The 13,691-nt window shown below is 46.2% G+C and overlaps 2 protein-coding genes across 5 annotated transcripts in view; one reads left to right on the top strand and one right to left on the bottom strand.

Moving 5' to 3' along the window:
* LOC123343572 (nodal modulator 1) overlaps positions 1-13,691 on the bottom strand; it is a 48,859-nt gene that overhangs the window by 24,634 nt on the left and 10,534 nt on the right. Inside the window, exons 1-8 of one of the 3 annotated variants that reach the window (XM_044978718.1) lie at positions 10,022-10,246; positions 8,793-8,882; positions 8,119-8,164; positions 6,401-6,501; positions 5,280-5,386; positions 5,005-5,077; positions 4,241-4,393; positions 3,048-3,185 (exon numbers count right to left, since the gene is read on the bottom strand). In XM_044978718.1, the coding sequence (XP_044834653.1) occupies positions 3,048-3,185; positions 4,241-4,393; positions 5,005-5,077; positions 5,280-5,386; positions 6,401-6,501; positions 8,119-8,164; positions 8,793-8,882; positions 10,022-10,153 (840 nt within the window). In that variant the 5' untranslated portion in view covers positions 10,154-10,246. Of the gene's footprint in view, positions 1-3,047; positions 3,186-4,240; positions 4,394-5,004; positions 5,078-5,279; positions 5,387-6,400; positions 6,502-8,118; positions 8,165-8,792; positions 8,883-9,771; positions 9,790-10,021; positions 10,247-13,691 lie in introns of those variants that run through there. The other 2 variants (XM_044978719.1, XM_044978720.1) reach the window with 2 other exon arrangements.
* LOC123343571 (ATP-binding cassette sub-family C member 6-like) overlaps positions 12,964-13,691 on the top strand; it is a 54,990-nt gene continuing 54,262 nt past the window's right edge. For both annotated transcript variants that reach the window (XM_044978715.1, XM_044978717.1), the window contains exon 1: positions 12,964-13,074. In XM_044978715.1, coding sequence (XP_044834650.1) covers positions 13,021-13,074 — 54 coding nt within the window. In that variant the 5' untranslated portion in view covers positions 12,964-13,020. The remainder of the gene's footprint in view (positions 13,075-13,691) is intronic.

Raw genomic sequence — 13,691 nt, 5'->3', positions numbered from 1 at the left:
AGGAGGATTTACAGCACACACTGAGAAGATTGCCTCATTGCAACTGCTTGCAGTTTCCTGCTAACACACCCACCTACAAAGCAAGCAGCCATTGGAAAGAGGAAATACATTTCCACATTGTTTGCCCTCAAGTTAAGATGGGTCTTACCCTAGTACTCAGTCCTACATCTTTTCAAGAAGTTATCTAGTGAATAACAATGAAACACGCACTGAAGATTTCCCAGGTTTTATACAAAGAATGGATTTATGCAATTTCTAGTGGTAAAAGGATGACAACAGCCAGGACCTCTGCATCATATTTTTCAACTCCGTCACTGACTCCCTGTATACCTCACCCAAGTCACTTGACTGCTCATGTCTTAGGGTATGTCTACACTACGAAATTAGGTTGATTTTATAGAAGTTGATTTTTTAGAATTCGATTTTATATAGTCTATTGCGTATGTCCACACCAAGCGCATTAAGTCGGCGGAGTGCGTCCTCACTACCGCGGCTAGCATTGACTTACAGGGCAGTGCACTGTGGGTAGCTATCTCAGTTCCCGCGGTCTCTGCTTCCCATTGGAATTCTGGGTTAAGCTCCCAATGCCTGATGGGGCAAAAACTTTGTTGCGGGTGGTTTGGGGTATGTGTCGTCAGGCTCCCCTCCCTCCCTCCTTCCGTGAAAGCAACGGCAGACAATCGTTTCATGCCTTTTTTCCGGGGTCCCATCCACCACACCTCCTCAGCCCGCTGCCTGCCTGGATGATTGGAACCCCAGGCAGACAGTAGGCTGAGCGGGGCCCGCGGACAGAGCCCCAGACCGGCAGCGGGCTCCATCCGCCGGCTCCTGCCAGCCGGGGTCCCGCTCAGCTGGCAGACCTCGGTGAAGTCGATCAAGGGTGCCTGGACAGACATGGCTATCCTCCTCTTAGAGCACCAAATGGGAGTGATTCCAGGTCATTCTCTTCTTTAAGTTTCATCTCGTGGAGATTCAGTCCTGCCCGGAATATCATGCTAACTGGAGGCGTCTCCCAGCCAGCAGCACCGCACAGTCGCACCTACCCCAGCCTGCCCCTTGCTCCCATGGCTCATGAAGCCTGGACAGTAGTAAGGAGCAGTTCAACTTGTGGAATGACAAATCCAGAACAAAGGATTGCACTCTATGGGCCACGTTAAGATTATTTCAGAGTCCTAGATAGCATTTAGTCCCTATAAAAGGCTTCATGGAAATTTTCCCCCGCCCCTAACAAAAATGTTAATTTATCAGAGCAGCTGAAAGGGTAAGGAACCTGGGACTAAAACTTACAGAGAGCTTCCATATTATTTAACTTATAATTGATATAATTCAAAGTAAAATTTCATAGCACCGCCTGTTCTAAGACTAAAAATTCAGGAGGGGAATCAGAAAAAGGAACAGTGACCTGTTTCCGCCCGGTTTCGAACCAGGGACATTTCGCATGTTAGGTGAACGTGATAACCACTACACTAAGGAGCTTTTGCGTGTTAGGTGAACGTGATCACCACTACACTATGGGGCTTTCGCGTGTTAGGTGAACGTGATCACCACTACACTAAAGGCTTCTCTCTTTTTGCTACTGACTTTGCCGAATGCACAGGAATGTTTTCTCTAGCTACAGAAGCTACCTAATGCAATGTCTATATCTATAGCCTTTCTGCTCACAAAGCGGTCATGCCCCCGCCCAAGGCTGACACAGTGTGGAGTGCATGTGACAAAGTGATCTGCCACAAGCAGGATCGCTAGTGAGGCATGGTACTTTCGCCGTTAAGCAAAAACAGCAATTCTTTCCTGGCCTCTGCCACTGAATGCCTCCATGCATTACGCTGTGCCCGATCACTGCGGGAGGACTGCATGAGCTCAGAAAACATGTCATCGCGAGTGCGTTTTTTTCACCTTCTAATCTGCAATACCTCAGGGACGGAGATAATGGGGGAGTGCAGAAACATTCTGGGGGGACTGCATGGCCACCTGTGCTGCTGAGTGCACCACACTGGCCAAACAGGAAATGAAATTCAAAAGTTCCCGAGGCTTTTCCTGTGTACCTGTATCTGAGTTCAAAGTGCTGTCCAGAGCGGTTACAATGGAGCATGCTGGGATAGCTCCTGGAGGCCAATACCATCGAATTGCATCCACACTACCCCAAATTCGACCCAGCGATGTTGATTTCAGTGCTAATCCCCTCGTCGGGGAGGAGTACAGAAATCGATTTTAAGACCCCTTTAAGTCGACAAAAATGGCTTCGTCGTGTGGACGGGTGCAGGGTTAAATCGATCTAACGCTGCTAAATTCAACCTAAACTCGTAGTGTAGACCAGGGCTTAGTTCACCCATCTGTGCCGAGGGGGAGAGGGTTGCCAGGTGACAGATGCTGGTCAGAACAATCGCTGATCAGTGGGCAGGAATGCTTTGGGATTTCAATGGGAGGATCAAATGCACTGATGCAGCTGCCTCACTTATATGTGCTGACAGGAAAGTACAATGTTAGTGCAATCATAGCTGCAGGTGCCTCTGCACCACTAGATAAAACCAAGGGAATGGATGCCTGGTGCTTTCCAACCATTCTACAGGTTGCAATGCCAAAATGCTCTATACCAGGCCCTTGCATGAGACCTAATTAGAAGACTTACAAGGTCTTTTCCTCCCTGGCTGAGAGTGGATATGTTTATTAGGAATTGCGAGTGAACTAAAGAGAGGTGGTGAAAGAAGAGAACTTTAAGGATACAATCCAGCAGCAGCTATCTGCAGCTTTCCAGTCCAGTACAAGCCCCCAGGGGAGGTCTGTGACTGACTGAGCTATCCAGATGAGAACTTGATTTGCTTCATAAGCACTGCCTCAGAAACCACACCACACAGCTCTTCCACCCCAACTTACTTCAGCGCCCAACTTTTTACACTGCACAACTGTTTTCCAGCTATTTCATCCAATACAGAAAGCTTCCATTAGTTCTGTTTTGGCAGCTAGAAAATGATGAATTCTGGTTTAGAAAAAATAAGAAACCCAACAGCAATCTAGTATACAAAGAAGGGATGAACTTTCTAGTTACCTACCACAGTGTATTCCCCACTCGGTAAAGACAGGAAGGTGAAAGATCCATCCTCTTTTGATATAACATTGCACAGATAGGAAAGAGACTCATCTCTTCCTTGGAACCCATCAACGGGAGAAATGTTGCAGCCCATAATGTCCTGTGCAAATAAAAAGCAATATTACTTCTTTCTCCCATATGTTCTGTCTCCTCCTGAGTGGAAAAAAACAGTTGCGCTTCACAAGGAGGGACAGATTTTCAAAAGCAGCCTCTAAAATTAAATCTGCAAATTTGCACCCACGAGTTCTTGTGCACACTTTTCTTTTTTTTTTTTGGTGGGGGGGGTGGCAAATGTTTAGATGTGGAAGACTTGTGTGTGCCTTTAGGGGCAGAGTTTGAAAGTGTGTACACACCAGAGAAAACCACATGAATGAAATGTTATGGTAGCAAGTTTAAAGGCACAAGAATCAATAAATTCAACATCTAACAGCCGCACTGCATGTCTGTACAGTACTATTTGTAATACTGTGGACAGGATTAATATTTTAGGCTAGAGGTGTTTTGGTCCCCCCCACCCACCCACCCAATTAAAAGAGCAATAAGCACTTGAAAATAAACACTTAAGAACAAATGCTTTCTGAACCAGAACATTAGTTTTCCTAGTCCTGTGCTACAGTGGGTGGGTGCTGGAGTTGCCATACCAGATGAGATCAAGGTCCATCAAGTGTGGTATCCTGCCTCCAATTGATCTGGCCAGGCCAGGCCAGGATCTGATGCTTCACAGGAAGATGAAAACCCTAGTGCTGCACAATGCTGCGCCAGAAGTTCTTCCCTGACCTCTGTGGCGCTTGTGCATTGCTGGAGAAACCCAAGATTTGTGACCCAGAGGTTAGCATGCAGGGACAGGTAACTGGACAAATATGACTTTAGAAAAATGTAGGGGATTAAATCCCCCTTCTCGCCCTCCCAACAAAAATCGTACGACTCTGACATAAACATGAACACTTAGTTTTACATGTACTGCAACCTTAGAGCTCACGCACATGATTAATCTCACTGAGCTCATGTGAGTAAAGTTAAACACATGCAGGCATGTTCATAAAATCAGGGCCTTTTTGTAAAAGAATAATTAAAGGAACATTATTCATTATCAAACTACAAATGTTCTCTATTTACATCCTTATTACTAATAAAACGCGTCTGATCTGTCACTACCTCTTTGGTGACTGAGGAGGAGAAAAGAAGAAACATGACTCCTTTCATGGGTTCCCCATCACTCCGCACAGAGCCTGAAACATTGTAGCCAGCAACGACTAGAGGGCCAGCAGCATAGGCATTAGAATTGGTCACTCGCACCATTGTGTTTGCCTGAAACGTAGAAGCCGATACATTTCAATCAAAAATAATAGGATGCCTTTTATATCGTTAAACAAAAGCAAGACAGCTAAACAATGCAACTACATACATAATATTCAAAAAGGATTTATAATCCACAGCATCATTATTCAGGGTGAGGGTGATTCAACACAGCAACAAGCAATGTGTCAGACAGAAGACCCCGCTGAAAAACTACGATTAAGTTGCTTTAACAGGAGATTGGGATGGGCAGAAGTCCATGGGAAGTAAGTGTCACTACTACAAAGGCCTGGTCACCCACTGGCCATCTCAACATAAGACTGGACTGCAAACTTTCTGTTTACAAATACAAGCAGGAAGGTGCAGGCTCTGCACATGCATTTTTGATGATGTATAGTCATTCAGCCTGCTAGCCCTGTACCTTTAAAGCCCATCCTGACAAGGCAGTTTCCAATCCCCCTCTAACTGAAATTTACAAAAAACACTGATCTAAACTTGTTTCACTGATTCAGATCTTCTCTCATGTTCATTCCTAATTACTTAAAACAGAGTGCACTAATCAGTATACACTCACAACAAACAGAAAGTCGCCTCCTTTTTACCAATGCTTTCTGGGCACTAACCTCTTTCAACGTCCAGGTAGGATGAGATGCAAAGATTTCATATTCTCCGGGAAGCACTTTGAAAAAAGCAAACCTGTGCAATATGAAATGTGTTATTTTTCTCAGCATTTCCAGCATATTCATAGAACAAACAGATAGCGGTACACATCAGAAAAAATATTTAAGCTAAAAAACAAAATTAGCAATAATCCCAAATAATTTAAAATATTTTCTTCCCAAATCTACTACGGCAGTATAAACTTAATCAATCAATCGCATGCACACACAAAACTCACTTTCCTCCAGGTTGGGTCACAGTAGCTTGTATGTTTACTTCAGTACCAGGATTTCTCAGTACAACCTGGACTCCTGCTGGACCTAATGTTTGACCCTTGCTGAGCACCTGTCAAGATGAACAAAAAGTACAGTAACTCCTCACTTAACGTTGTAGTTATGTTCCTGAAAAATGTGACTTTAAGCGAAACAATGTTAAGCGAATCCAATTTCCCCATAAGAATTAATGTAAATGGGCGGGTTAGGTTCCAGGGAAATTTTTTTCACCAGACAAAAGACATTCTTTCTAGATAGATAGATAGATAGATAGATAGATAGAGAGAGAGAGAGAGAGAGAGAGAGAGAGAGAGACACACACACACACACAGTGTAAGTTTTAAACAAACAATTTAATTCTGGTATGCAGTGATGATGATCGTGAAGCTTGGTTGAGGTGGAGGAGTCAGAGGGTGGGATATTTCCCTTACTGCTAAATGATGATCTCTCTCTCTCTCTACACAAGGCAGCAGGAATGAAGGGAGATGTGCGCATTTCCCTTAAGTACACTGCCTTGTTAATTAGATCAGCTTGCTGAGAGGTTGCAAGCTCCCTCCATCCTGAGTCCTGGTCTGTCCCCCCTGCTCTATGGAAGATGGGATAATCGGGGTGCAGGAGCAGGGAGGAGGGGGACACCCTGACATTATCCCCCCTCTTCCTTCCCTCCCCCTCCCTGCACAGCAAGCAGGAGTCTCAGGGAGCAGCTCCAAGGCAGAGGGCAGGAGCAGCACATGGCAAGGGCAGGGGGAGGGGAGGGAGCCACAGCTGAACTGCAGGCAGCTGCTGCACAGAGAACATAGGGGTCCACCCTGGTTCCAAGCCCCCAACAGCTAGCTGCAACGGCTGCTCTTCCTGCAAGCAGTAGACAAAGCAAGCGGCTGCCAAACGACATTAGAAGGGAGCATTACACAACTTTAAACGAGCATGTTCCCTAATCGATCAGCAACATAACAACAAAACAAGGTTAACCAGGACGACTTTAAGTGAGGAGTTACTGTAACTTACCGAGCAGCAGTGTACTGCTCCTATGAAATAGACATGCATTGTTAAAGTGAGATGCGGCAAAAGAACATAAAAGAAGTCTAACCTTTCCAGTCACAGAAAACCCTGTAAACACGAAGTTAATATCGCCTCCTTTTGTGCAAATGTCATTAACACCATCCACGTGGATGTCCACACTAGTTGGCTCTGGGGAAAAAAAAAAGAATTTGCAAACTACATTAGTGGGTCTATTTTACTGCAGCTTTGCAGAATCATCATGGAAATTTACTAGCCCAAGCACAGTAACAGCTTGCCAACCCTTACCATATGAAGAAACTACTGATGTTTAACTCACCAATCAAAAAGTTACTTTCCCCAGGCAAAGGAGTGAATCGCCTCATTATTCTGTACACTATTTTTAGTGTTTGATTGTATTTTACTGAAATGTTGTAAGCATCTTTAAAAAGCAAATCATTTAAATTCAGAAACAAGTGACTGAATAATGATGTCAGAAAATGTTCTCATTAGAGAGGTCCTGGAATATAAAGACCCACCGCTGTCAACCACTTGAAGTTGCCTTGAAAATATCCACCTCACAGACACATTAGAGTCAAGCTAGTAGGTATTCTTCCCTCTCCCATCTAGCGACTTAAGTTTCTTCAATGAAATACAGTTAAAGTTAATGTGCACTTTTTCCTATAACATGGTAAAAGGGGAAAGTCTTGTGGCTGGTGATTTAGTCTGGGAGTTCATTTTAGATAGAAAGATATTTAATTAGGAAAACAAAACTTATTTTGTTTACTGAAAATCCTTAATGCTAGTTTCTATGTTCATTCTTCAACCTACAATTCAGTGTTTCACCGGAGTGCCAATACTCCAGCAACCATTTTCCACATTTGAAGGAGTCGATAGCCGTAACCACCCCAAAGCATGGCCCATAGTAAGCCTGATGAGCCCCTTCCCCCCACCCACAGTTCATTCAAACTTCTATTACAAGCTCCAAAACTCCATGCAAATTCTATAAAATTAAAGATCTCGGTGTCTTCTGAGAAATTTTTCTTCCCAGAAGCAGGAAGAGTAACATCTTTAAAAACTAGAACTAAAAAACACGGTATGTGTTGTTGTTCTGTAGTTCCCGCTTTCTACAGTTAAGCTTTAAAAGAGTTTCAGGACACACTGAACACATTCAAGATGCCACAAACACTCTAAAATGGTCACTATTTCTACCAATGCATTCACAATTGCCCTATTACAATTTATTTATATACAAATAAGAAGCTCCTATCCCAACCTCTAGACATTTCTGACATCTTTAAAACAGACACGGTCTGATTTTCAAAGGTACAGAGCATCCACAGCTCCTATTGACTTCAGTTAATTGATGGGCACTCAGCATTTCTGAAAGTCAGGCCTATACAGTCCACGCATTTCAACCAGTGCACAATATAACAAATCCAGCAGCCTAACCCTTAACCAAGGCAAACCACAAAAAAGTCAAACTTAAAAATACCCTATTCCGCTGACCATTCTAATTTCCATCCATAACCCCCACTCTCCTAAAGCAGTATAGCCTATACAGGTGACCAGACTGTCCAGTTAGCGTTTTTTGTTATGTGCACAATAAGGATTGGGATGAAACCAAACTAATTTTCAAAGAAAGGTACATTTTAGACATTTAAACCATAACTGGGACATACGTAGGTAGAGCTTATCTCATTTGAAACAACTGTTTTTTCCTGCTTACAAATCAAAGCCAGTCTAAAGGAGGCAATGGAACGGCTGCATGTGCAATTGCACCATTTCTACAACAGATCAAGTACTCACCAAAACTCCAGCCAAGGGGCGGCTCAATCTTAAGAACAAAATCCCCCTACAAAAGAAGAATAATGAGGATCTGTTGAATTAAATGGAATCATCCAGCTTAAAGAAAAACATTCAGTGCATAGTTTCAATGTCTTAGACTGCATATAAGAACACATTCAAAACATCCAAAGCATTATTTTCAAATCCCTGTGACTTCTTGAGTATCTCCATTCAGGAACTAGGTCAGGGGCCTCTCTCAACAGGGACTTCCATTTCAGTGATAATATCCCCAGGAGGCCTATGGAAGATACTAAGGCCCCAGTCCTGCCATGAGCTCCATGCAGATAGACCCATATATCCATGCAGAACCCCACTGAAGTCAACAGGGTACCACAGGCAGTCAGGGATCCACCTGTGCAGTGCTCATTGTAGGACTGGGGCCTAAGCACTGGAAGTCTGAAACCCTCCAAGTTATGAGGAGTATAATTTAATTAACCAATTCTTTAAAAAAACAATAAGCTATTATTAGAACATTTGAAGCTGATTTCCATTTTTCCAATGTAAGCATCAGCTTTCCCAGTGTAACTTTGCACCAAACTCTAAAAAGACATTTCATGTGCAAACAGGACTGAAAATTAAATTAGCCCATTATGTTATTGCATGGTAGAGAGAACACAACAGCTTTGGCTTCTTACCTTATCATACAAGGGAATCATGAAGTAGCCATTATTTGGGGCACAATCTGTTTGGTATTTCAGAGTCCCATGCTTTGTATATAATTTTATCTACAAGAAAGAGAAAAAGATGAAAAGTTGCCTCTGAAAAACTCACATGTAAGTGAAGTCTGAAAGAGGAATTCCCAGTGAATTTTGCACCTCAAAACCATCACACAGTTCCATGGGGATAAGAGAGGGGAAATTTATGGGGGGGGGGGACGGGGGAAGGAGAGAAGGAGAAGAATCACACAAAAAGGTGAATCTCAGACTTGGGAAAACATGGATGAATGTTTTTAAAAGAATGCAACTTAAGAGCAAAATACATTAAAGGAATACTGTCAACCTGAAATCTAGTCAACATAAAAAAATAGTTAAAGTGGTTTCACACAAATTCCCAAATGCTCATGCAATCTCTTTTGTGGTTTTACAATCACATTTTCCTAGGGGTGTTTTTTTGTTTTTGTTTTTTTAAATTGTTCTCTCTCCCTCTCCTATTGCGATACAAAACAGACAAACAAAATGGAAATTAAGTGACTGGCTAGTCTGGGAAAAACAATGAACCTTGCTAAACACAAAAAGCTGTCAAATGCACAAAATGGAAAAAATATTCTCTCTGTAGGCTGCCAGTTCAAATAAGATTGTAGGCAAAAACATTCAGGCAAAGTTTGATTTTTAAGTTGACAGCCTCCCTTTAAAAGGGCATCTAAAACACCCACAATCCTCTGCAACATAAGATGGACCTTAAAGGCAGCAGAAACACATGGGGTTTAAAGACAACAAAACCCGTTTAAAACATAATAGTAACACTCCTTTCAAACCCTCCCATTTTAAAAAACAGCCTAACACTAACTCGGGAGAGGGATCGTTTGGGGACTATTTTCCATAGAAGGCGCTGCTGACACCCAGGAGCGATGGGTGACCTTGTAAAAACAAACCTGGCCGGGCAGATAAAACCCACCATTCAAACCCCCAATGGGCCTGACCCAGACCCCCTCCAGCTCTGGGCGAGCTCAGCTACAGGCTCGCCAGCGTGCCCCTGTGGGGAAGAGGGAGGGCACGTGCCAGCCGCTCTCCCAGCCGGGGCCTGACTGAGGAGAACCGGGGCTGCGGCGGAGGACTCCCCCGCCGGGAAGCAGCGGGCGCAGGGACGGCCCCAGCCCCAGGGGGCGCCCCGGAGCGGGGTCTCCGCGGGGACCCGGGCCGCTCACCTCGATCAGGGAGTAGCTGATCTCCACGTCGGACTTGACGAAGCCCCCGCAGCCCACCACGATGTCCTCGGCGCCCCGCGCCAGGGCCCAGCACAGGGCCCAGCAGAACGCGGCCGCCCAGCCCCGCCGCATCCCGCCCGGCTGCCCACGCTCCGCGGCTCGGCCACCGCAGCCGGGCTCTGCCTGCCCGGCGCTGAGTCACGCTCCCTCCGCGGCTCGGCCACCGCAGCCGGGCTCTGCCTGCCTGCCCGGCGACGGGCGGCTCGCGGAGAGGGCCCGAAGGAGCTGACACCGCAGCCTGCTGCCATCTGCCGGCCTGGAGGATTCCCACACCTGAGAGCCCAGACTCGGGCCCCCCCCAATTCCGTCCCCCCCCCCCAAACCGTGCCCCATCTCCCCATGACCATCCATACCCGCCCCCAATCCCGTGCCTTGCCCCAGCCCCCACCACCCATACTCCTAAAAGCTACCCCACCCCCCTCCACTCCAGGCCCCTATACCCTCAGCTCCTATAGTCTGCTCCATTTCTCCTCCACCCCCCAGCTTCCATCCCAAGGTTTTGTCATATAACTGCATCTAAGCAAGTGGTACAAGCCCTAAAATTTGCTACAAACTAATGAAATTCAAATACTGGGCAATGAGACACCCAGCACCTCTCTAAGGCCATTTTAAACCCTGCTTATTTCCTATGTTTACACTAACTTTGTGCTCTCTCTGCCTGTTATCAACATCATCACCTAGAAAAATAATTTACCAGCCCAGGTTATTTATAGTTATTTAGTTTAAAAAAAAAAGCTGATGTTTGAGCTCTATTTTACTTTGTTCTGGATACCCTCATGCAACCCAATGCCAAAGCAGGGACAGAATGTTTTAGACGGAGTCACTGACACTATAGAAATCTTTCAGCTAGGGTGATCAGATGTCCTGATTTTATAGGGACAGTCCCGATTTTTGGGTCTTTTTCTTATATAGGCTCCTATTACTCCCCACCCCGTCCTTATTTTTCACACTTGCTGTCTTGTCACTCTACTTCCAGCTAAAACAAGGCATGAAAAGATGTACAGATGTACAGGGATTTGCTATAAGGGGAAGCCTAGAGAATCTCTCTCAATCTGTTCACTGGCTTTAAGCACGTAGACCCAGGGTAGGCAACCTATGGCACATGTGCCAAAGGTGGCACATGAGCTGATTTTCAGTGGCACTCACACTGCCTGGATCCTGGCCACCAGTCAGGGGGGCTCTGCATTTTAATTTAAGTTTAAATGAAGCTTCTTAAACATTTTAAAAACCTTCTTTACTTTACATACAACAATAGTTTAGTTATATATTACAGACTTATAGAAAGAGACCTTCTAAAAATGTTAAAATGTATTACTGGCACGTGAAACCTTAAATTAGAATGACTAAATGAAGACTTGGTACAGCACTTCTGAAAGGTTGCCAACCCCTGACTTAGACATTACTTAGCGTGTAAACTCATCAGGCAGGGACCATCTTTCTTCATGTGTTGGTATAGTGATTAGCTCAATAGGACCCTGATCCATTAGCCCCTATGAACTACTGTAATACAAATTAATTATTATTATTAACAACAACAATACTGAAGGCCCAATTTTCTTTGGTGCAGAGCTTCCACCCTTCCCAGTGAATTTAGTTAGGGCTGCAGGTCCTCAGTAACTTTCCAGCTAGGGAATGCATTTCCCTCTCCAGCTCCTATACAGATATTTTCTGTGGTTTACATTAAGGGACAGATTTTCAAGAGCTCTGCACCTTGTAGCTCTCATTGTTCTCCCTGAGCATTTTTGAAAAACTGGTCAGTTCATGCACGTGTCTCAGATCTTGTCTACACAAGAAAATTGTACATATTTAACTGAACTTGCTTTGGGCTGATCTTCACTAGAAAATTAGGTTGGTCTAACTACATCGGTCAGGTGTGTGAAAAATCCACACCCCTAAGCGGCATAGTTAGGCCAATCCAAGTCCCCATGTAGACAGAACTAAATCAACAAAAGAATTCTTCCTTCAGCCTAGATACTATCTCTCAGGGAGGTGGATTACCTATGCTGACAAGAGAATGCTTCCCTACATCAGTATAGCAATGTCTACACTGAGCGCAACAGTGCACAGCTGTAGCATATTAACTGTAGTAGACAATCCCTTAGAAACTGATTTAGTTTAATCAGTGCAACCTCCATGGATTTCAGCTTAATAGTGCTTTATAACAATTTAGTTTGATTCCTCCTGACTTAATTAAGTGTATGTCTACACTGCAGAGATTATACCTGCATAGCTTGGTGTCATAGACAGAGCCACACCAACAGAAGGGGGTGTTGGTGTAGCAACACCAATTTGCTGAATGAAATTAGCTAGTTGCCAGGAGCCCCCTTTCATTGATATAGTTGCATCTACACCAGGGGTTAATGCAGCATAGCAAAGTCATTCAAGGGTGTGGTTTTTCCACACTCTGGGCCCTGACCCACATGCCTATGCTGCTATTGTTTTCCAGGGTACCCCAGGCCTAAAAGAGATCATTAATGTTAATTAGTGAAATTGATGCAACTTTCTCTGGGCCAAGGTGAGCTAAGCTCTTGGAAATCTGACCCTGGGGGCCAATCCTAGGCAGTTTGGGGATCTCACTCCCCAGCAGTCAGCAGAGATACAGGGGTGGTGTAATGGAGCAGGGAATGGGGTCTGACCCCCTCCCCCAACCCTCCCAATGTGGAGCCGGGCGCTTGTATCTGCGCTTTGAGACTCGCTGGGACGTTCCCAGCGGGATGCGGCCTCCGCTCCAGAGTCTCCCCAGGTCCGGGGCCGGTCCGTCCAGGCCCAACCCCACAGGCCATTTGCTAGGAGACAGGCCCAGGCTCCGGGCAGCGCCCCCAGACCCCTTCCCCCGCCCCGGGAACGTCACACATTAACCACCCTGGCCGGGAAGCCACACACGCGGCGGAGGCGGGCGGGCGGCTGGAGCCAGCGCGGGGGGCTCCGGAGCTCGCACCATGGCTGGGGGCGGCTGGTTGTGCGGCTCCCGGGAGGGCTTCGCTGGCCTGTGGGTGAGTGAGTGAGCCGCCCGCGTCCCCGGCTGCGGGGGCGTTTTCACCACCCCCCTCGCCCCGGGCGGCAGCCGGTCGCGCTGCAGCGGGGCATCGCAGCGGCTGCTCCCTGCCCCGCGCCGCCGCTGGGCGCGATTCGGATCTGCTACCCCGCTCGCAGGGCCTGTCCATAGCCCAGCGCTGGGGTCTGTGCAGCGGGGAGGGGGCACTTAAACGCCGCCTAGGGCCTGGAGAAGGGGACCGTTCCCTCTTCCTAGCCACGCACTAACTGCAGCAACTTCCCAGCTACTCAGGGCCCGCTGGCTTCTCTCGCTCGGGTTTTCCTGTTTGCAGTGTTACATGACAGGGCACTTTAGCTCCACCTGCAGAGTCCAGACCTTTGGGAGCTTTGCCCCCTCTCCAGCCGTTTCTCCTCTCAATCACTGCAGCCAAATGGTTCATCACCCCTTGTTGGATTGGGGGGGCGGGGCGGGCAGAGACCAACTGGTGGCGGAGGTAGGAGAGATCTAACGAGGCGAACTAGAGCCCAGAGTGACGGAAAGCCCACCCCTGCCCAGCAGTGTTATAGAGCTCCCCCTATTCATAGATAGCACCTCTCTGCTTCAGTGACCTTTGTT

The sequence above is a fragment of the Mauremys mutica genome, chromosome 11 (assembly GCF_020497125.1).
Source record: "Mauremys mutica isolate MM-2020 ecotype Southern chromosome 11, ASM2049712v1, whole genome shotgun sequence".
Lineage (NCBI taxonomy): Eukaryota > Metazoa > Chordata > Testudines > Geoemydidae > Mauremys > Mauremys mutica.
Note: the sequence above shows the minus strand (reverse complement) of the source record. Positions and strands in the feature narration are given on the sequence as shown.